This window comes from Dendrobates tinctorius, unplaced genomic scaffold, assembly GCF_039654945.1.
Source record: "Dendrobates tinctorius isolate UK_male_01 unplaced genomic scaffold, ASM3965494v1 ptg000090l, whole genome shotgun sequence".
NCBI classification, from domain to species: Eukaryota; Metazoa; Chordata; class Amphibia; order Anura; family Dendrobatidae; genus Dendrobates; species Dendrobates tinctorius.
Window position 1 is genome coordinate 1,357,316 of NW_027361758.1, and position 24,209 is coordinate 1,381,524.

Consider the following 24,209-nt stretch of genomic DNA (forward strand, 5'->3'; position numbering starts at 1 on the left):
TATCCATATCTGTCTATCCATATCTTATCTGTACCAAAAACAATGAAAGCCAGATAGTCTCTGTGCTAACACTTTTTTTTTTTTTTTTTTTAGCACCAGTCAGGTACACCTCATAGCTGCCCAAAAGGACGCCCAGGACAGGCATTGCTCGTCTTCAGTAACACATCAACATCAATTGATAGTTGGAATAAATAGACTGCATTCACCACATCTTCTTAAGGTGCAGGCTTTATTTTCAAGTGTAGGGGTGTGCAGTATGACGTTCGCAGCAGCTGAGGTGTCAGTGGTGAACTCTAGCACCAGTGAAGCTCCTCCTCTACAGACAAGGGTACAACACAGACCAGTAAACATATTCAGAAAGAAGGAAGGCACTTATCTCAGAATAATTTCTAGAGTGAACAGGACAACAAGAATAAGGTAATTACTTCTTAAAGCATATTTAAACTTTCAATAAACTGTGCATAAATCAATAGTCCAGTATACTGTATGTTCTCCCTGTATGCTTGATGCTGGTTTGTTTTTTCTTTGAGCTCATATACTTTTGGGAAGCTAGCTTTTATACAATACTAGATTATGGCCCGATGCTATCGCATCGGGAGGATGCGATAGCATCACACCTCTTGCCATGTTAACCCTCAACACACACACTCCTCTCACCTTTCACCATCTCCACTCACGTCCACTCACTTTCACTCCACATACGACCCCTTCTCTCACTCCGTCTCTCATACTCACGCCGTCATCGCCGCTGCTCCACGATCCCCGACATCTTCTTCCGCCGGCGCCATCCTGGATCCAGACGTTGTCCACGCCGGCGACATGTTCTTGCGGCGACGCCATCTTGAGTATCATGAAATCCTGCGATACTCAAGATGGCGTCGCCGGAAGAACATGTCGCCGGCGTGGACGACGTCGGGATCCAAAATGGCATCGGCGAAATCTCGCGAGTTTTCGCCGACGCCATTTTGGATCCCGACGTCGTCCTCGCCGGCGACATGTTCTTGCGGCGACGCCATCTTGAGTATCGCGGGATTTCACCGATCCAAAATAACGTCGCCGTAGGAATATGTCGCCGGCGTGGATGCCGTCGGGATCCAAAATGGCGTTGGCGAAATCTCGCGAGATTTCGCCGACGCCATTTTGGATCCCGACGTCCTCCACGCCGGCGACATGTTCTTGCGGCGACGCCATCTTGAGTATTTCGGGATTTCGCGATACTCAAGATGGCGTCGCCGCAAGAACATGTCGCCGGCGTGGAGGACGTCTGGATCCCGGATGGCGCCGGCGGAAGATGTCGGGGATCGTGGATCAGCGGCGATGACGGCGTGAGTATGAGAGACGGAGTGAGAGAAAGGGTCGTATGTGGAGTGAAAGAGTGAGTGGACGTGAGTGGAGAAGGTGAAAGGTGAGAGGAGTGTGTGTGTTGAGGGTTAACATGGAAAGAGGTGTGCGGTGACGTCACCGGTTACAACTGGACGGAAGTTGTTACAACCGGAAGCTGCCTAGGGCATTTATTATTATAGATACATACAATATACAGGGAAAATACAGCAACAGGATTGATGAGGACTTATATGAGGACTTGTATAGGTATAGAAGCCAAAACATCAAGATATTAGCTCTGTTATCAGTTTCTTTGTTCCTGGAGTATGATACACAACAAACTTGCTCCCTCCCTCCTCCCCTCTTCATAGACTGTGAAGCATTTAGTGAGCTGTACCCTAATAAGAAAAGCCTTGGAAATTCAAAGTAAAGCTATCTAATAACATATTTTACAAACTTTATATTTGTCATCTGTACTATTGATTTATGCAAAGTTTGTTTTATTTCTATCTAAAATTATACAGTGGGGAAAGTATGTATTTGATACACTGTCGATTCCCACCTACAAAGAATGGAGAGGTCTGAAATTTTTAATCATAGGTACATTTCAACTGAGAGAAACAGAATCTACAGGAAATGTCTGACATCTGTAATTGCAAACAAAGGTTTCTCTACCAAATATTAAGTTCTGTTTTTCTATTGTATCAAATACGTATTTCATTCAATAAAATGCATATTATTTAAATCATACAATGTGATTTTCTGGATTTTTTTAGTCTGTCTCTCACAGGTGAAGTGTACAATTGTAGACCTCTCCATTCTTTGTAGGTGGGAAAACATGCAAAATTGTCAGTGTAACAAATTCTTATTTTCCCCACTGTACATGGTTCCCTGTTCTTGCTGGAATTATAATATACATTATTTTATAGGACAAAATTATTTTGAGAGTGAATTTATATGATTACAAAATGTCTAAGAAGCTCCCCATGAAGTCAGCTGTATTTGAGCATTTCACAGTGACTAAAGATGAAAAATATTTTGGGTGTCAATGTATGACAAGTGACCCAGAGGAAAACAAATGCTGTGATGCCAAAATCAGCGCATACTCAGGCAGTGATAAAAATGCTCCTACAAGAGCTTCCAATCTAAAAAGACATTTACAACGCTTCCATCCAGAAGTTTTCAAAGCTGTGACTGAGAAAGATAACAGCAGCACCAAGAAACCCGCGCCCAGCACTTCCTGCCAGGCAAATGAGGAGGAAAGAGCTTCGCAAACATCATTAACAAGATATTTTGTAAGTGACAAAGTTACTGTAACAATGACAGCAGATATGTTTAAAAGACAGCTCATACAGCTTGTTGTGAAGGACGGTGTACCATTATCACTATTTGCACGACCAGCTATTACAGCTCTTAATGGAGAAATGGCCCGCAAACTTGGTGTTTCTCTGGAAAGAGAAAGTATTAGAAAATTAGTGATTGAAGAAGTCCTTAAACAAAAGGAAGATCTTAAAAAGACTCTCAAAAGACGCTTCATGTTTCTTAAAATGGATGCCTGCACATGTCACAGAGTGAACTATTTTGCCATCAATGTTCGATATATTTGTGACAACAAAGAAATTGTTACCAAGACATTGGCAGTAAAAGATACTAAAGCTCATCACAGCAGCCAGTTTCTCCAGGCCTTAGTGGAAAAAGTCCTGCAAGATTACAAACTCAAAAAAGAAGAGGTTCTTGCAATTGTAATGGACAATGCTTCAAACATGATAAGTACAATTAAACTGATGAATGAGAGTAATGAACAACAGCTAGAAGAAAATTTAGGATTTAGTATGTTTGAGATGGAAGGCCACAGTGCTGTTCATGTAACTGAGGAACAAACAGATATTACAGCAGAAGAACAGCAAAATTATACTTTAGAAATAGATGATCTTGTTGAAGCTGCTTCAAAACACTTTCCTATTCATCACATGCGATGTGTTGTGCACACGCTGCAGCTGGCAATATGAGATAGTCTGCAAGAGGGACATGCTGGATATCTGATTGGAAAAGTGAGGAAATTGGCTATTGCCGCCAGAACCCCTAAAATTGATTCCATCTTGAAGAGACGTGCTGGGAAAGGGGCAATTGTTGATCAAGCCACTCGGTGGGGCAGCACTTATTTAATGATTGAGCGATTACTTGAACTAAAACCGTTTCTTACAGATATGGTAAACCCTCAGGTAACCCTAAATGAAGGTTAATGGACACAGGTGGCTGAATTGAAGGAATTGCTTAATCACCCATTTACCGTGACTAAAAAATTACAAGTTGAGTATTTAACTCCTAGCATTTTCATAAGGGAGTGGAAGAACTTGCTATTTTGCTTGTCCCAAAGAGGTGGTTTAATCGCAGATGGCATTTCTGCTTCAATGAAATGGAGAGAGACAGAGCATAAAATTTTTCTGGCAGGTGTTTATGTGGACCCAAGTCATCGTATACTGCTTGATGATCAACAGCTTACTAAAGGAAAAGAAGCTCTGACTGAGGTAGCATTTAGGATGAGTGGCCTACAGGAGGACTGCCAGGTGCAAGAAGACTTGGGTCCTGACAGTGCTAATGCTGCCATATCTTCATCCTCATCAGATGAGGAGTATGACTTTGACAAGTATTTGGATGACATGGAGCATTTCACTCTGTCTCCTATAGCAAGCAGATTGACCATATCTCAGCAAAATGTTTCACTTGCTCTCAAGGAAATAGAAAAATTCAACCGTTCATCAAAACTGACTGTGCATGAGGCAATTCCTTTATACCCGGAAATTGTTATAGATGCTGCCCATGTGGTTACGGCTTTGCCTCCAACCCAAGTTAGTGTAGAGAGGTTGTTCTCTAGCCTTAAAATTATTAGGTCAGATTTGAGGTCACATATGAAGGAGGATCTGATGGAGGCAATTCTATTTCCTAGGACAAATTCATAGACTGCACAAATGTTATTTAGTATGTTTTTGTTGAAAACTGTTTTTTGCCACTTACATAGTTTATTACACAGTGTTATATATGTAATCGATATTACACAGTGTATTAAATATTTACAATTTATTACAGTTTTTTGTGTTCTAAAGTTGTATTCCAATAAACATATATTATGTTCTATCTAAATATCTTGATTATTGCATCATAAAAATGATTAAGTGTCTGATGTTCACATCGTACTACAATAAATTTTTCACTTGAATATAAGCAATATATGTGGGAGTCGGAGTCATGGAGTCAGTGTAAGGGAAATTGAGGAGTCGGAGTCGCAGGTTTGGCTTACCAACTCCACAGCCCTGATGGTAGCCGATTAAGAGGAGGAGGAATGAGACCGCTCTCCCATGGGCATACTGACTGACCCACTAACTGATGCTGGCTGTCAGAGGCTAAAAAGCGGTGTGGAGAAAGTAACTGCTGTAGTGCAACTACTCACAGTACCGCCATCAGGAAGATCAGCTGAGTCCTGCTTCAGAGAAGGCACCACAAACCCGGAGAGAGAGAGGGGAGAGACGTGGACAGCATATGCCCGTCTTGAAGTTTTCATATAGCCCCCGGAAGCCGGTGGGCGGAACACGCGCCAGTCTTGAAGTCCCAAGATGGCGCCAATCCCGGAAGAAACCACTAGGGGGCGGAGCCTACCCCGGAAGGGCTTTTGCTCGAGACACACCGGGTACTTGCTGTTGGGCGTGCGCTGGGCCCAGCGGGATGCCAGAGCCCAGTAAAAACAGCACCGCCGCCTGGGAAAAGGGAGAGGGGGACATTGCAAGAAAGCGGCACTCCAGGGTTTGCTGGAAGGAAGCACTGGGCTCTGCATGGAGCCAGGATCTCTGGTGCCCCTACCACGGGGCTTTGGTGCCTGACCTGCTCTAGAGAAAAAAAGGTAAACCTATTTTCTTCCCCACCTGTGGCTTAAAAATATAAAGGAACAAAAAAATGTAAAATGCAAAATTCAAACTGCACAATGTAAAATGCTGCAGTCCTTTGCCTCCTGTACACCCTATGAAAGGGAGCAGTTTTTACCTGGAAGAAAAGATTGCTGTCCTAAATCTTTTCTGCAGGGCGTCTCCCTCACTCATCAGGCTCTGGTGGGTGAGTGATGGGAGACGGAGGTCAGGACCGGGTCCGATCTCCTAAACACGGTTCCGTGTTAGGGGTTAAGGTCCTGCCTATGGGAATTATGAGGATATGAGGTGGCAGTACACGCCATACTCATAGTCCCTGTGCGGGAATACAGTCGTAACAGATATACTCTCTATCTCTCCAATGGTTACCTGAAAAGGAACGACGCACATTGAGGTAGGCATAGGTCTGGTAAGAGACCAATGTCCACCTCCTGCTGACACTAAGCAAAACTGATTCTCCTACAGCGTGTCGGAAGGGTCTATACTGCGGAGGCAGAGTTAACTTTTTTCACGGCATAATGTCAACCTCCTAGCAACAGCAGCACAAACCCATGGTTTCTGTATCCCCCAATGAAACGACAGAGAAAAAGTTTCAACTTCATGGAGCCAGAGCTGCCACAAATCCAAAAATGGATTGTGACAGGTAACCATGGGACGTCCCAAAGCAGTCCCAAGGGTGATAAACAAAAACAATGCAAAGAAAGACACAGACTTAGGTCAGCTGATGCGTAACCGCCGCCTGCAGCATCTTCCTTCCCAGGCTTGCATCAGACGAGGCATGGGTATAAACCCTGTAAAATCTCGAGGAAGTGTGCAAAGAAGAGCAGGTTGCGGCTTTACAAATCTGTAAAACCTAAGCCTGGTGGAAGAAGCCTTTACCCCCAGATGAGGCTGTTTGTCCTGAACGCGGTCTGCCTCCAATATTGCCGAACGAATCCAACCTGCAATAGTGCACTCAGAAGCTGGGAGCCCCTTAGAGAGATGACAAATATGGCATCAGAAAGACAAAGGGAAGCAGTCCTTGAGCGGTATACTCGGATAGCTCTGACCAGATCCAACTTGTGAAGAGACTTCTCCAGGGGATGAACCGAAGAGGGGCATAGAGGGAAGGACAATTTCTTCATTAATGTGAAATGAAGAAACCAGCTTAGGAAAGAAGGAAGGAACGGATCTGAGAACTACCTTGCCCTGATGAAGAATCGGGAATGGAGAACGGCAAGACAATACCGCTAACTCAGAAACTCTCCTGATGGACGTAATGGCAACTAAGAAGGCCACTTTCCATGACAGTAGAGAAGACAGAATGTCTTGAATGGGCTCAAAAGGAGCATGCTGGAGTGCATCAAGGACAATATTAAGATCCCATGGCTCTATCGGAGGACGATAAGGAGGTGCCAGGTGGGCGACTCCTTGAAGAAAAAAGTCTTTACCAGGGAATGAGAAGCCAGATCTCATTGAAAAAGGATTGACAGAGCAGAAACTTGACCCTTAAGGGTACTGAATGATCAACCAGAGTTAAGACCCACTTGTAGAAAAGAACAGAAACCCAAAAGAAGATATTCAAAAAATATTGACTAAGTTTTATAGACACCACAAAAATTTTTCGATAAAATAAAATATTTGTTCATGACAGAAAACCCAGGATGGAAGGAAGGGAAAAAGACATAGGGACCAAATTGTTGTCCTCACTCCACCAAAAGAAGGCCTTCCAGTATCTGTGATAGATATGTGAGGATGCAGGTTTTTCTTGCCCTAATCATGGTCTGAATGAGCTGATGGGAAAAGCTGGCCTCCCTCAGGACTGTGGCCTCAATGGCTGCCCAATTTTCCACCCCCGGAATGTGCATTGCTGATATGGTGGGAACGAGAGACTCCGCCCATCGCAGAATCTTTCTTACCTCTGCCGTCACCTCTTTGCTGCGAATCCTTCCTTGATGGTTTAAGTAAGCCAGTGGCGTTGTCCGATTGTATATGGACCGGCTGGCCTGCGAGGAAGGACTGCCAGTGGCGAAGGGAAGGAAAATTGCCCTGATCTCCAGATTGATTGGGAAAGCGGCTTCGTGGCCATTTCAGCGACCCTGCGCTGTACGATGAAGAAAGACCGTTCCCCAACCGAGGAGACTGGCGTCGGTGGTGATGACCACCGGAGAGGAAGGAAGGATTTCCCTCGTAGGACTGACGCTGATAGCATCCACCAGGTCAGGGACTGCCTCACCTTGAGAGGCAGTAGAATGGGCCGGTCCAGGGAAGCGGTCCTCTTGCCCCAAGCAGACAAGAGGGCCAGCTGAAGGGGACGGGTATGGAACTGGGCAAAGGGGACTGCCTCCATGGCAGCAATCATCTTCCCCAGAACTCTCATGCAGGACCGTGGGTGGAGAGGAGCTGGTCGCTTTGGAGTGCGGATCCCTTGGCAGAGGGATAAGAACTTCTCCTTTGGAAGGAAGACACAGGCTTGTGTCGTGTCGAACCTCATTCCCAGAAACACCAGGTGCTGAGATGGGATCAGGGAGGACATCTCTCTGTTGACAATCCAGCCGAGACGGGCCAGAGTGTCCTAGGCGATCTTAAGACTCTGGTCACAGTCTCAGCGGGACGGCCCCTTGATCAAAAGATCATCCAAGTAAGGGATTATGAGAATCCCCTTGGAGTGAAGAATAGCTGCCATAACCTTCGTGAATACTCTGGGGGCAGAGGACAGGCCGAAGGGAAGAGCCATGAACTGATAATGGTCCTCCTGGATCGTAATCCGTAGGAATCTCCGATGCTGAACACAAACAGGAATGTGAAGATAAGCATCCAGAACAGAGAAATTCCCCCAGTTTTATGGAGGCGATTACCAAACGTAAGGACTCCATCCTGAAATGACGGATCCAAACATGGCTTGAGGTTCAAAATCGGACAGAGATCAGTCTTTCTTTGGGACTATGAAAAGAATGGAGTAGAACCCTGAAAACTGTTCGTTCCGGGGAACAGGTACGATTACTCATGTGCGTAGTAGGGCAGAGATGGCCTGAAAAACACCTGGGGCCTGAGACCGGAGCCTTGGCGGGCTAGACAGAAAGAAACATATTCCTGGGGGGGGGGGGGGGGGGGGGGAGAGAAATTTAGGTTTTGTAACCAGATTTATCTATCTCTCTGACTAAGGCATCGTCGACCACTGACAACCAAGCGTCCCGGAAGAGAAGAAGCCAGCCTCCCTCCCTGGAGAGATTCCGGGGTGGTGGGGACCAGTCACGCTGAGGAGAGCCTGTTGGTGCGGGACCCAGGGGGCATGGAGAAGCAACCCTTTGGCCGCCGGTGGGATGCAGGTTTGAAAGACAGCTTCTTCCTTTCCCCTTGGGTAGAAGAGCGGCCATGCTGAGAGGAAGTCCCTGAAAAAGAGAAGGGCTGAAAGGAGCAAAAATAAAGCGACCGCTTCCTATTGAAAGGACGTTTAGGCCTGGACTGGGGAAGAGGCGCTTTTCCCGCCGGTAGCATCCGAAATTATCTGATCCAGTTTGGACCCGAAAAGCCTAGAGCCTTGAAAGGCAAGGTTAGTGAGAGACTTTTTTTGAGGGTGGATCTGTATTCCACACCTTCAACCAGAGGATGCGGCGTATAGCAAAGATGTTGCTGTTTGCTCTGGTGGAACAATTGGCCACATCCAAAGAGGCTGTTAGAAGATATTTGCTGGCATGGGCAATCTGGCCTGCCAAATCTGCCAACTCATCCGGTGAAGCTAACGCTAAGATGCCCTAGCGAGGTACTCTTACAGAGGCGGACGTGAACTTTGCCACCCAGGCGAAGGCAAAGATGGGACAGAGGGAGGTCCCAGCCGCTTGAAAGTTTGATTTAGCCAAAGCCTCATTCTGCCTATCCATAGCGTCCGATAGAGACAAGACTATCTTGGAAGACAGGCAAGAAACCGGCTTGAAGGAAACTGAGTGCTCTTGAGCAGTTGCCTCGCCCTCCTTTAAATTCAGGGTTTGGGTAATTGCCAAGATAAGGCTATCGACCAGAACCTGCATTTTTGAGACCTGGTCCGAATCAGACTCAGACTGGGAATCTGTATCCGACCCAAAAGCCGCCTCCGAGGAGGGGCCCTAGGGAGAGGGGGACATCCTAGAGTATGCAGAGGGACCCGGGGAACTGGAGGAAGAACCGGAAAGAGCTCGCTTCCTTGCCTTAGAACCCGATTTGTCCCTGGGAAGGTCGTGGTCAGGTGCATGCTAATCACCGTGAGAGGCGGTTCAGAGCACTGATTGTAGCAGAGATGTGGAAGACTCTCCAGGCCATGGACCAGGGACTGTGATACTTTGGTCAGGTCAAAGACCGAGCCCACTCTGGAGGGAGGGGTGTGCTCTCCTCCTGGGCGTTAGAGTGCTCCTGTGGGGGGGGGCAGACATGGTGGCAGGGGTGCGGGACTGGTAGAATGGGGAAGGCTGGCCTGAAGTCCACTTTCTTTGGAAGAGGGCACCGGCGTAATGGATCACAGTTGGTTTAGAGGGGCAACGAGAAGCCTTTCTAGGGTTGGGCATGTCGAGCCTTGTGAATACTGTTGGGAAGGGCTATAGAAAGAGAGAGGATAAAGCCTACCCGATATCAGCGATGACCGTGTAGCTGCCTGTGTCCCCCTGTAGCAAGCGTGGAGAGGCTCTGATGAGTAGTGCAGAGGCAATCCTATCTGCCGGGGCACAAGCTAAAAGCGGAGCATCAGCTGTGCTGAGTCCCAGCATGCACGATGGACAGCGGAGGGCGTGCCTGAAATGCCGGCCGGTGAAAGTACCCCTCCAATAGGCTGAAAAGTTGCGGGCGTGTATCGGCATGGATGGAGAGGAAGCTCCGTGATAGGAGGAAAAGCACACCGGGAATACGCTTGCTGTGGAGCAGGGGGCATGGCCAAGTCTACAGCTCAGACAAGCCTTTCTAATGGGCTAAAAAGGCGCGCGATTCAAACGCGCAATAGACGTATATCTTCTAAGTTAAAATTTTGCCACACAGTGGATGAGATTTAGTAAAATGTCACACTTTTTACCTAGTACTGTAATATGCAGAAATTTTTCTGAACAAAAAATTCACGTTCAATCTGAAAAAACTATTATTGTGCTGAACATACCAGACAGTGCTGCAGGCAAACATGGTCACTTGATTCTTGCGCTATCCTTATTGCTTCTTGCAGGGCCAGCTCGGCTTGATGACTACAGAAAGCAAACATTAAAAACACTGAAAAGTATACACTTTTTTTTCTTTAAATAAAATGTACATATAAGTTTATACTACAGTATGTACTGTGATGCAGTGACCCCTGTGACAGCTAGGGGGTACTGTATGGGCTTCCCAGGACATGCATGCAGGCGTTTCCTTTATTGTGATGGGGAAATGGTGAGCGGCAGGATTGTAAATGGCCGATATGTATCACAAGGGTGGGTGCCTTGTGATGGAAGTTGGAACGTGTATTGATCAGCAGAGGTACTGCTGAGGTATTGTTACTGTGTATAAGGGAAGCTTCCAGGTAACTTGGTGAGATGGGTGGGATCAGTCACCTACAAACCCACCCAGGGGCATGTGTCTGAACGCCCAATGTAAAGCCTGTATGTGTGTGGCTGTGTGTGGAATAGGACCTGTAGTGAGGTCATGACCATGTGATCCATACCTCACCTGTGGGTGTGGTTATGTACCATATAATGTGTCTGAGGTCTGGTCACATGTAGAGAGAGTGTGTACCTGAGTGGTTTCAGAGTGCAAGGTCCTGGAGGGTCAGTGTTGGGAGAAGGATCAGATCCCTGGAGCACGTGCTGCGACCTTGGACCTGGTGAGGCATGAGTGTTGGACGGTCTCTGGAGGGGACAGACGTCCTGAATAGCACCCGCTGAGACCCTGGACCTGGTGGCCGGTGTGTTGGCAGACCCTGGGAGGAGGGTTGGATCCCTGAATAGCACCCGGTGTTGGTGGTTCCAAAGTGGGGACGGATGTCCTGAATAGCACACAGAAAGGCCACGTGTGTTTGCAGAGTCAGTGGCGGCACTGCATTGGGGGAGCTACTGTCCGTCTGTGGATCTGGACTGTCAGGTGGCCTGGTGAGCAAGGCGTTGTCCTGGACGGTGATCCCAGTTCGGCAGCTTCCCTGAGAGAGTACTCACAGGAGTCAGCGTGCGGAGCAGGAGCTCATAAGAGGTAACCCCCGACATGAGGATATACAGTCATATGTTAAAGTTTGGGCACCCCTATTAATGTTAACTTTTTTTTATAACAATTTTGGTTTTTGCAACAGCTATTTCAGTTTCATATATCTAATAACTGATGGACTTATATTTCTGGATTCAAATGAGGTTTATTGTACTAACAGAAAATGTGCAATCTGCATTTAAACAAAATTTGACCGGTGCAAAAGTATGGGCACCCTTATCATTTTCTTGATTTGAACTCTCCTAACTACTTTTTACTGACTTCCTGAAGCACTAAATTGGTTTTGTAACCTCATTGAGCTTTGAACTTCATAGCCAGGTGTATCAAATCATGAGAAAAGGTATTTAAGGTGGCCACTTGCAAGTAGTTCTCCTATTTGATTCTCCTATGAAGAGTGGCATCATGGGCTCCTCAAAACAACTCTCAAATGATCTGAAAACAAAGATTATTCAAAATAGCTTTTCAGGGGAAGGATACAAAAAGTTGTCTCAGAGATTTAACCTGTCAGTTTCCACTGTGAGGAACATAGTAAGGAAATGGAAGAACACAGGTACAGTTCTTGTTAAGCCCAGAAGTGGCAGGCCAAGAAAAATATCAGAAAGGCAGAGAAGAATGGTGAGAACAGTCAAGGACAATCCACAGACCACCTCCAAAGACCTGCAGCATCATCTTGCTGCAGATGGTGTCACTGTGCATCAGTCAACAATACAGCGCACGTTGCACAAGGAGAAGCTGTATGGGAGAGTGATGCGAAAGAAGCTGTTTCTGCAAGCACGTCACAAACAGAGTCGCCTGAGGTATGCAAAAGCACATTTGGACAAGCCAGTCAATTTTGGAAGAAGGACCTGTGGACTGATGAAACAAAGATTGAGTTGTTTGGTCATACAAAAAGGCGTTATGCATGGAGGCTAAAAAACACAGCACTCCAAGAAAAACACTTGCTACCCACAGTAAAATTTGGTGGAGGTTCCATCATGCTTTAGGGCTGTGTGGCCAATGCCGGCACCAGGAATCTTGTTAAAGTTGAGGGTCGCATGGATTCAACTCAGTATCAGCAGATTCTTGACAATAATGTGCAAGAATCAGTGCCGAAGTTGAAGTTACGCAGGGGATGGATATTTCAGCAAGACAATGATCCAAAACACCGCTCCAAATCTACTCAGGCATTCATGCAGAGGAACAATTACAATGTTCTGGAATGGCCATCCCAGTCCCCAGACCTGAATATCATTGAACATCTGTGGGATGATTTGAAGCGGGCTGTCCATGCTCGGCGACCATCAAATTTAACTGAACTGGAATTGTTCTGTAAACAGGAATGGTCACAAATACCTTCATCCAGGATCCAGGAACTCAATAATAGCTACAGGAAGCGACAAGAGGCTGTTATTTTTGCAAAAGGAGGATCTACGAAATATTAATGTCACTTTTATGTTGAGGTGCCCATACTTTTGCACCGGACAAATTTTGTTAAAATGCAGATTGCACATTTCCTGTTAGTACAATAAACCTCATTTGAATCCAGAAATATAACTGAGTCCATCAGTTATTAGATATATGAAACTGAAATAGCTGTTGCAAAAACCAAAATTGTTCTAAAGAAAAAAGGTTAACATTAATAGGGGTGCCCAAACTTTAACTGTAACTGTTGGTGCATGTGAGGTTCTATGAACGTTAATGAACTGTTTGGAGTGCGGTCACCCACGGGCGCTGGACAGAGAGGTCCAGCGTGTTTAGAGACTGCAAGGAAAAGCCATAACCTGTAAATATTCTGGACTATGTGTTAAGCCTGTGAAGTGTAACATGGCCTACAGCGGTTTATGATGTTTGAATAAACAAAATGGACTGTTTATGTGGAAAACACCAAGGTTACTTAACGGTAGCCGGTTTTTCCGGAGCCCATGACGGCACACATGAGAGAGGGGATCCGCCTAGTCAGGACAGGAACCCTACTGAAGATAAAAGGGGCGGTACCTCTCCCTCGCTTCAGTTGGTTTACAGAGCATGAGAGGCCCCCCGGGTTAGTACACATGGTAAAACTATCACATTATATCTAACAAAAAAAAAAAAAAAGCACCCAAGCTATAGTGCACACCAAAGGAGTGAAAGGGGGGGGGAAATATACAGGTGCCGTCATGGGCTCTGGAAAAACCGGCTCTCGGTAAGTAACCTTGGTATTTTCCCGTTTCCCATGACGGCACACGAGAGACTTTTGTAGAATAAGACACCTTACGGAGGGACCACCGCTTGAAGCACCCTTCTACCAAATGTTAGGTCAGTAGAGGAAGATAGATCAAGTCGGTAGTGCTTAAAAAAGGTTGAAGGTGAGGACCAAATAGCGGCTTTACAAATCTGCTCAATCGATACCTCAGCCTTCTCTGCCCAGGAGGTAGCCACGGCTCTGGTGGAGTGAGACTTGATGCCTTCTGGAACCGGAGCGCCACTTGCGGAATAGGATAACATAATGGCCTTCCTGATCCATCTGGCAATGGTACTCTTAGCTACCCCGTGCCCTTTTCTACTACCCTGAAAGGCTACAAAAAGGGACTGATCTTTCCTCCACTGACTAGTTACTGACATATATTGGACTATGGCTCTTCTTACATCTAATGTATGGAACTTTTGCTCCCCAGGGTTTCTAGGATTGTTACAGAAAGATGGCAAGGAGATCTCCTGAGTCCTATGAAACTTTTGGACTACCTTGAGGAGATAGGCCGGGTCTGGTCTTAGAACCACACGGTCATCCAAGGTCTGTGTATATGGAGGACATATAGCTAGAGCTTGTAGGTCGCTCACTCTTCGGGCTGATGTTAAGGCTACCAGTAAGACAGTTTTAAGTGTAAGTAGCTTTGGTGACAGCTCTAGTAGTGGTTCAAAGGGATCTTTGGTTAAGGCAGAACTTCCTGACCTTCCGGTTGTGTGCGGTAGCGAACAGGTCTATTTCTGGTTTGCCCCAGGCCTGAACTATTTGTTGGAAGACTTGGGGGTTAAGGGACCATTCCCCTTGTCTTAGGTGCCTGCGACTCAGGAAGTCTGCCTGTATATTTTCTACCCCCTTTATGTGCAGTGCTGTGATGGATAACAGATGTTGTTCTGCTAGCTGGAAGAGTAGATCCGATATTTGCATGAGGCCCCGAGATCTCGTTCCCCCCCTGGTGATTGATGTAGGCTACTACTGCCTGATTGTCCGTCATGACTCGGGTGTGGCGGCCCCGAAGTAAAGGAAGGAAATGTTTCACGGCTTTTTCCACTGCCCATAGTTCTTTTACATTTGAACCGTGATCCTTTTCTAGCGAGGATCAGGTTCCCTGTATTGAGTGGGATCTCAGGTGTGCTCCCCATCCTGTGGCACTCGCGTCTGTTGTAATGATGTCCTCGACTGGTTTTTGTCACGGGACACCGACTGTTAGATTCTTTTCTACAGTCCACAGAGCAGGGAATCTCTTACAGCCACTGAGAGACATAGTTTGACTCCTAAATGTCCTTTTAATTGTTTCTGTGCTGACAGAACTTCCCACTGTTGTTGCCTTAAGTGGTACTGCGCCCATGCTACTGCGGGTATGCATGATGTCAACGAGCCTAAAAGGGACATTGCGTTCCTCAGTGTCATATTTGGTCTTTGTATTGCTGTGCGAGCTAGGCCTCTTATCTTGGTCACTTTGCTCTCTGGTAGGAGGCAGCGTTGTTGCTCGGAGTCCAATATCAACCCTAGGAAGGATTTCTCTTTTACTGGGGTTATCCTTGACTTGGGGATGTTTACTATCCATCCTAGTCCTACTAGAATTGCTATCACTTGATGTGCGCAGTGGGACTTCGACCTCCCAATTACAAGAAAGTTGTCTAGGTATGGGACGATCACTATGTCCCTAGAACGAAGAAAAGACATTACTTCGGCCATCACTTTGGTGAATACTCTGGGGGCTGTAGACAGGCCAAACGGAAGGGCTGCGTATTGGTAGTGTTTCACCTGCCCCTGGACATAGAGCGCTACTCTTAAATATTTTTGGTACTCCCGATGAATTGGGATGTGATAGTAGGCATCTTTTAAGTCTATCACTGCCATGAGGCAATGCTGGAACAGGATCTTTGTGTGTTGATTGACTCCATTTTGAAGGAGCAAATGTCTACCCACTGATTGAGTCTCCTCAGGTTGACAATGGTTCTCCAAGAGCCGTCTGGTTTTTGTATTAAGATGAGGGGGGAGTAGAACCCCCTTCCTTCTTCTTGCACTGGGACTTCCTGTAGGACTTGTTTTTTCACTAGTCTCAAGACTTCCGTCTCCAGGGCCAGCTGTTGCTCTTGGGCTTTCCTTCTGGGTGTCATTTTGAAGGTATGCCTGGGCGGCGGATGAATTTTATTTTTAAACCGTCCTTTATTATGTTTAGGACCCATGTACTGGGGGAGATATTTGCCCAGGCGGAAAGGAAGAGCGAAAGCCTTCCCCCTACCTCCGGCCCTTTGTCATTGGGGAGATTTTTTGGAGGAAGTGGAGGGCCCTTTAAACATATAGCCCGATCCTCTTCTTTCTTTAAAGTCCCAGATTTTTCTATCTCCCGGTGGACGACCCCTGCTAAATCTCCTCCTCCGAAAGGGCTGCTTTTTAGGTTCTCCCAGAAATAGGGGAAAGCTTTTCTTCCTATCCCCCGCATGTTCCAAAATCTCCTCTAGTTTTTTTACGAAGAGGAATTGGCCATCGCATGGAATGGAACATAACCTATGTTTTGATGGTAAATCTCCGGGACACCCTTTAAGCCACAGGGCTCGTCTTGCTGCATTTGACAGGCTTGCTGCTCTAGCTGTCAATCTTGCGGAATCTGAAGAGGAATCCGCTAGGAAAGCCGCTGCTCCGTGTACCAGTGTCAGATTAGACAGAATTTCGTCCCTAGGAACTCTATCCCTGATCTGGTCTTCTATTTGTTGTAGCCAGACCATGAGGGCACGAGCGGTACAGGTACCAGCTATCGCTGGCTTTAATCCACCTGCCGAAGCTTCCCAGATATGGTTTTAGGAAACCATCTGCTTTTTTATCAAGCGGGTCTTTCAACATGCCCGAGTCCTCTAATGGTAGAGATACCTTTTTTGAGGATTTGGCTATGGCCCCATCAATTTTTGGGACTTTTTCCCAGGTCTCTGAATCCTTTTATTCAAAAGGGTACCTTCTTTTTGATGTAGAAGGCAAGCCCCCTGACCTCTCAGGTTTTTTCCATTCCCTGTCAATTAGGGCCTTTATTTTATCATTTACAGGGAAGGTGCGTTTTTTCCTTTCCTCCAATCCTCCAAACATCATATCCTCCAATGATTTAGGAGTCTTTTCCTCCTTAAGGCCCATTGTAGCCCTAATAGCTTTGACCAGCTTTTCCACATCCTCTGTTGGGAAACATGGACGGCCACCTATATCGCTGTCCGGGGAGGATTCTGAGGACTGAGTAGAGGAAGAGGAGGTGGAGGGGGACAAGGATCTTTCCCGCCCCTTCTGCCCTGGCGAGGCCTCTGAATCAGAATCCCTTCTATGACCTCTTTTATCCTTCTTTTTAAGGGCTGCCTTTAGGGAACCTTTCACCTCATGCTGTATTAACGCCTTAAGGCTGGTTACCAAATCAGGGGTTTCCTCCTGTATAGTTTTATTTATACAGTCAGCGCAGAGGTCTATCTGCCAGCGGGTGTTTGCATAGGGCGCATTCTCTATTTTTGGTTTTGCTGCTGGCCTTCCTTGACCCCTAGTGATCAAACAGAGAAAAAAGGAACCCCGTTACCATAAGGGTGACATTCACATAGATCACTCACAACCGCTGTCAATCAGGGGTACCGATCTCGGAGGCTCCTCAGATGCACTCGTGACGTTTCTTCTGGACGTCTCAGAGTCATGCCGGTCGCGTTTACGACTGCTGCTCCCACCACTCGAGCGGCTGCTCCTGGTATGCTGGCGGCCCGGCCTGGCATCTGGCGAGAGCTCTTGCTGCTGCTGTCGCTCATCTTGCCCCACTTCCATCATGAAGCCTTGGGCATGAGTGCGTCTTCTGTGGTCATCCCCCTTATGTAAGGGAGATCCACTGCACTCTCCGCCTCCTCCGGTTACCCCCACAGCCCCTCCCCCCCGCCATGCCGCCGGGATCTTATCTTGCCGGCCGGAGTTTTTCCCTATGGGCGCCGCCATCTTGGATCCTGGCGCCGCCTCCCGACGTCACGCCCCTTCCCAGCGTGCCCTGAGTGTGACGTTAGAGGGGCGCGACCCAGAAGCGGCCGCTCCTGACGCTTTCTCCGTGCTCCACGATGCGGCAGAGGGGGAGAGGGCGGCGCGGCAGCCATGGTAGAGCCCCAGGACCCCAGGCCGTGCTGCTTCTGCGCCCGCTCGGACACTGAGCCCCCGGGGGACCCGCGGACGGCGTTTCCCTCTCCCGACGCACAGCGCCCAGGACCCAGCCCGTTCTTCCACGCCGGCACGAGAGAGGGGCAGGTACGTAATCTTCAGTACATGGGTCCCTGTCAGGACAGGAAACCCAACTGAAGCGAGGGAGAGGTATCGCCCCTTTTATCTTCAGTAGGGTTCCTGTCCTGACTGGGCGGATCCCCTCTCTCATGTGTGCAGTCATGGGAGATGGGAAAAACCTGTGCCTGACCCTATTAATCTGCTGCCAAGTGAGTGTCCCCCAACACTAACAATAAGCGCTACCTTACAGTACATATAAGTTTATACAAATGCAGCACATCTTAAATAACATCACAAATAAAGAGCAATATTCATCAGAGTTTGTGATGCTTTCCCTTTTAGTTAGCATGCTGCACTTCAACCAGGGAACCTTTTTTAAACCAAAGGCCATATGGATATTTAAACCATCAATCGTGGACCATACAAAATTTTCAACTTGAAAATTACCCCGCTATATTTGGTCAAATATTTAACCCACCCCTCATGTGACGGCTGAAACTGCTCCTCTTTGATGTGACTGTGATGTTACATGGTAGTGATGTTACTACTTGTAACCGCTTTTCCAAAAGTGTACCATCTGGAGCAGGCAACTCTTTGCGATAAGTTTTGTAAAAACTTACAGCAGTAAGTCGTCCCGAACACAGATGTATATTACACTGCAGGTCTCTTCACAGTGGGAAATTCATTACTGCTCACGCTATATTTATAGGACTCAAGCAGTGAGAGGTCTGCAGTATACACATCCCCAAGGAGACGCTGTGGCATACACAACCCAAAAGGAGACACCAGGGCTGCAGCATACACATCCAATGAGACGCCGGAGCTGCGGCATAGACATCCCATGAGACACCGGAGCTGCAGCATACACATCCCATGAGCTATGGGGCTGCGGCATACACATCACAGGAGACGCTGCCGCCAAGAACCAGAAGCGCACTGTGCACCAACTCCGCCAGCAAAGTACATTCTGACGTGGGCACTGTCCAACGTCACGATATACTCTTTCATTTCACATGCAGCAAAGCTCAGTAGTTAACGTACCGTGGGTGTGCTTGCAAAGTAAGAACAAATTTAAAGGGCTGGCAGCTGTGAAAACGCAGAGCTGGCCTGAGCACTGTGGTCTCTGGAAGTAAAGGTCATTGTGGGCCATAAACTGCATGCGGGCTTGAGTGTTAGGAACGGCAGAACGCACTAAAAAAAAATGATAATAAAGTGCGTTCGCCGCTCGGGGTCCACCGTGCAGTAGGTGATATAACCGCTGCTAAGTGGTGGCAGGAGCAATATGGCGGAAATGCGCACAGGGTTAAACTTTACCCAGGTGCGCAGAGCAATCTCAGTTAACTCACAGAGATGCCAAAAAGTACAGACACAAATGACTGAGCCTGTTGTAGTCACAGTACTCATTAAAAAACACACACACGGTATAAGGTCACAGGAGTAGCCCAAGACGGCGGCACTACATCCGTCTAGACCTACCGTGTGCGCGGCGTTGCAACTGCGAACGCAAAGGAGGCTGCTACTGCAGCACGGAGTGGACACTGCCGCTAAACGACAAAGGCAAGGCGCAAGCGCAATGTCGGACGCTAGCAGCTGTGGAAGCAGAGGAGCGCTGGCGCTGTTTCTAACTAAGTCCCTATCCACATGCGTAATATCAGAGGGAAGGGGTTTCCAATGAGTCAGTCACCAGAATCATGCATCCGTCCTCACACACACAGCAGCAAGTAAGTCTATACTAGCGCATGGCGGAACAGCCATGCGCGCCTTTTATAGCAGCCGGGACCTTCTGCAAGCCTCCAGATCTCTGAGATGGACAAGAGATTTGGAGCAGGACCTGAGCACATGACTCCCGATCTCCAATGGGAGATCGTCCCATGAGCATGCTCAGTAGGAGGACAGAAGGACTTAGCCTCAGGAGAGATTTGCTGCAAGGCAATCACCTCTGCAGTGGGTAAACAGCAGGAGACTGCAGAATGTGAGGGTCTGGATCCCTGCGGAGTAAACGCAGAAATCCGACGCCTAACATTGAGGTTTCCGACCCCTGGCTTGAACATTCACGTTACACTAGATAACATTTTATAAACAGGTATATAAAACATCTTCTAAAAAGGCCTACAATACAAGAAGGCAAGTTAGTGTCTTACTAATATCCACAATTAGAAACACATGCATATTCAAAACATGAGGCATCCATCTATGGTTTACATGAAGTATTAATAGGGTTATCCAATCTTAGGCAACAAATGAGCAGTCACTCCAGTGCCGGGGATACCACATGTATGCGATGTGCATACTTCCAGCCACATTTTGACTAGATTGTGTCCTGCCTGGCTCAATACACTTGCATTGAGTGAGGCAGCATTCATCTAGTCAGCACATGATACACACAGTTTTATAATATATGCATCAGATAGCAGCACAAACTTGAGCAGATTTTGGTGCAATACTTCCTGAGTAATGCGGTTGTCCAACGTAAAATATAAATGGAAAAAGTCAGGCAGCACTCCAGTTCAAGGAAAAATTGTGGATTTTATTCCAGCACCAAGTGGTGCAACGTTTCAACCTCACAGCACAGTCTTTTTTTTATAATATATTTTATATATATCCAAGCCCAAGGTTTAGTAATGAACAGGTGTCAGCCAGATACCCTCATTAAAATGGTGCATAAAGAGTTAAAGATACACACATACACAAGCCTATGTAGGAGCATTACCATAATTAGCCTACATATGCTGTAACAAAACAGCAACTGTCAGAAATCTGCTGAAACGAAATGTTTATTTTTCACAAAAATGAAAAAAAAAAAAATTGAGTGGGCTCCCGCATAATTTTCATAACCAGCAGAGGGAAAGCACATGACTGCTGTTATATTTCTGGGAAGGAACTAATAGCCATAAAGATTCCCACGCTATTAATATCAGCTCACAGATGTTTGCTTGGCCTTTACTGGCTAGTTTACAGGGAAACCCAAGAAAAAAATTGACATGGGGTCCCCCAATGGGGGAGAAAAAAAAAAAAAAAAAATCGAACCAGCAAAGGTTAGGCAGACAGCTGCAGGCTGATGTTAATAACCTAGGAAGTGGCCATGTATATTGGCATCCCCCAGGCTAAAAACACCAGCTCTCATCTTATCTTATAGATGCGTCAATTCTGGCACTTAGGCTGAGTTCACACATGGCGTTTTTTTCGCATTTCCGCGGCGGTTTTAACCACGCGATTTTGCCGCGAAAAATACAGGGCTGTGGAGTCGGAGTCGTGGAGTCGGTGCTCATTTTGGTGGAGTCGGAGTTGGAGTCGGTATAAAATGGACCGACTCCGACTCCTAAAATATATAATAAATTGGGTACAGTAATTCAATGCAGGATGTGCTGAATATTTTTTTTATAGGAGTTTGGGAAAGTTATGAAATGTCCTATAAATGACTGTTCTATTCCTGATCTAAGGCTACATTCACGCACAGCGTTTTTCCTGTGTTTTTTGAGGATACGTTTTTCAGCTGCAAAAGCTGATCATCTTTTTAAAAAACTGCATCACCTGAAAGGTTTTTGAGCTCATAGATAATGTTTTCAATAGCAAAAGCAGATTAGAAATCTGCTCTATCTATATATCCATTTATCCATATCTGTCTATCCATATCGTATCTGTACCAAAAAGAATGAAAACCGGGTAGTACACCAATATATATTTCGTTCTATCTAAATATCTTGATTATTGGATCATAAAAATGATTAAATGTCTGAGGTTCACATTGTACTACAATAAATTTTTCACTTAAATATAAGCAATATGTGTGGGAGTCGGAGTCGGAGTCGTGGAGTCGGAGTTGGAGTCGGTGTAAGGGAAATTGAGGAGTCGGAGTCGGAGTCGCAGGTTTGGCTTACCGACTCCACAGCCCTGGAAAAATAAGCATCCCATGCATTCCTATGGGATTCCGCAATGCTGTGCTAATGCGGCGCTTTTTACCGCGGCGGAATCGCTTTGCGGTAAAAACCGCAGCATGCTCATTAGTTTTGCGGAATCGCGGCGATCCCGCACCCATAGGAATGCATTGTTCCGCTTACTTCCCACATGTGGCTGTGCACACCATGCGGAAAGTAAGCAGAACATTTGCTGATGGTACCCACGGTCCGGAGGAGAGGAGACTGTCCTCCGGGCTTTGGGTACCATATCCCTGTAAAAAATAGAATTTAAAAATAAAAAATATTGTTATTCTCACCCTCCGACGTCCTGCGCAGCCTTCCCGCCTCTCTTCATGCTCTCGTTCCCAGTAGTCCTTTGCGAAAATGCCTGCGATGGCGTCCATTCTCGCGGGATCGCGAAGTCTCGCGGTCATTCGCGCGACGTCATCGCGAATTACCGCGAGTCATCGCGGGCATTTTCACAAAGGATTACTGGGAACGGATGCGCGGGACGTCGGAAGGTAAGAATAACACCATTTTTTTTTTTTACATTTTTACACTATGTTTGACGAGTGTGACCAACCTGTCAATCAGTTCTCCAAGCGATGCTACAGATCGCTTGGAAAACGCTAGCATTTTGCAAGCTAAATACGCTTGCAAAATGCTAGTTTTTCCGCGGGAAAATCGCGGGAATTTAAAATGCGATTTTCCCGCGGACTGGAATTCCGGAATTCTCGCGGTAATTTCCGCGAGAGTTCCGGTACGTGTGCACTTAGCCATAGGGCCCCGTCACACATAGCGATTCACCAGCGATCCTGACAACGATATGAACTTGTCAGGATCGCTGGTGTGTCGCTACATGATCGCTGGTGAGTTGTCAAACAAACAGTTTCACCAGCGATCAGGACAGCGACACGTGGGTAACAAGCGACGCACGTCGCTTAGTTACCCGCAGTGTACCTTAAGATACCAGCGCGCTGGCGCAGGGAGCTGGTAACCAAGGTAAACATCGGGTTACTAAGCGCTGCGCTTAGAAACCCGATGTTTACCTTAGTTACCAGCTCCCTGCGCCAGCGCACTGGTATCTAACGTACACATCGGGTTTCTAAGTGCCGCTTAGAAACCCGATGTTTACCTTGGTTACCAGCTCCAGCTCGCTGGTCTCCCGCCTGCCACATGCAGCGATGCGTGCTGGCCAGTGAGAGACCAGCGATCAAAAAAATGTCCTGGCCATTCGAGGCCGATCAGCGATAACCGGCAGGGGGGCCGGTCGCTGATAAATGTCACACACAGCGATCTCGCTGGTGAGATCGCTGTTGCATCACAAAACTTGTGACTCAGCAGCGAACTCGCTAGCGAGATCGCTGTGTGTGACGGGAGCTTTAGTCTCGCTCTTCCCACTTGCCCTGTACCAGTGGCAAGTGAGGTTCATATCTGTGAGGTTGATGTCACCTTTGTATTATCAGGTGACATCAAGCCCACGGCTTAGTAATGGAGAGGCGTCTATAAGACACCTATCCATTAATAATCCTATAGTTATATGGTAAATAAACACAGCCAGAATAAAGTCCTTTATTTGAAATAATCACACAGACTCCTTTATTGAATCTAAATTAACCATACTTACTGAACGCCTAATCCCCGACGCCCTCATCTCCTGCAATCAAAAAATAATAAACCAACATGTAATACTATCCTGTTCAACATAGTCCATTTAATACCGAGTGTCCCACTGCAATCTCACGTATAGAACAGTCAAACCGGGAGATGTGACTACTCTACCTGGCCTCCGGCAATAGAGTGCGGGAGAGATTACCTCCGGTCACTGTATCACTGCGCTGCCGTGAGAATTCACCAGAGTTCATCAGCTCCGGTGGTGCTCACTTACAGCACTACCGCTGTGTGAGAACTTTCTCACGGAGCAGTGCCATAAGTGAGAGCACTGGAACTGATCAGATGATTTACTCCGGAGAACTCTCACGGCGGCTCAGTGACAAATTGTCAGTGTATTTTCGGCGGCAGGGTGATATCGATGTGGGACACTCAGCATTAACCCCTTTACCCCCAAAGGTGGTTTGCATGTTAATGACAGGCAAATTTTTACAATTCTGACCACTGTCCCTTTATGAGGTAATAACTCTGGAACGCTTTCATGGATCCTGGTGATTCTGACAATGTTTTCTCATGACATGTTGTACTTCGTGATAGTGGTAAAATTTCTTTGATATGACTTGCGTTTATTTGTGGAAAAAGCGGAAATTTGGCAAAAATTTAGAAAATTTTGCAATTTTCCAACTTTGAATTTTCATGCCCTTAAATCACAGAGATGTGTCACATAAAATACTTAATAAGTGACATTTCCCACATGTTTACTTTACATCAGCACAATTTTGGAACCAAATTTTTTTAGTTAGGAAGTTATAAGGGTTAAAAGTTAAACAGCGATTTCTCATTTTTACAACACCATTTTTTTTTTTAGGG

The 24,209-nt window shown here is 46.7% G+C and overlaps 1 protein-coding gene across 3 annotated transcripts in view; it reads right to left on the bottom strand.

The window, feature by feature from the left end:
* ANAPC5 (anaphase promoting complex subunit 5) overlaps nt 1-24,209 on the bottom strand; it is a 108,212-nt gene that overhangs the window by 50,960 nt on the left and 33,043 nt on the right. For all 3 annotated transcript variants that reach the window (XM_073585970.1, XM_073585969.1, XM_073585971.1), the window contains exon 8: nt 10,336-10,417. In XM_073585970.1, the coding sequence (XP_073442071.1) occupies nt 10,336-10,417 (82 nt within the window). The remainder of the gene's footprint in view (nt 1-10,335; nt 10,418-24,209) is intronic.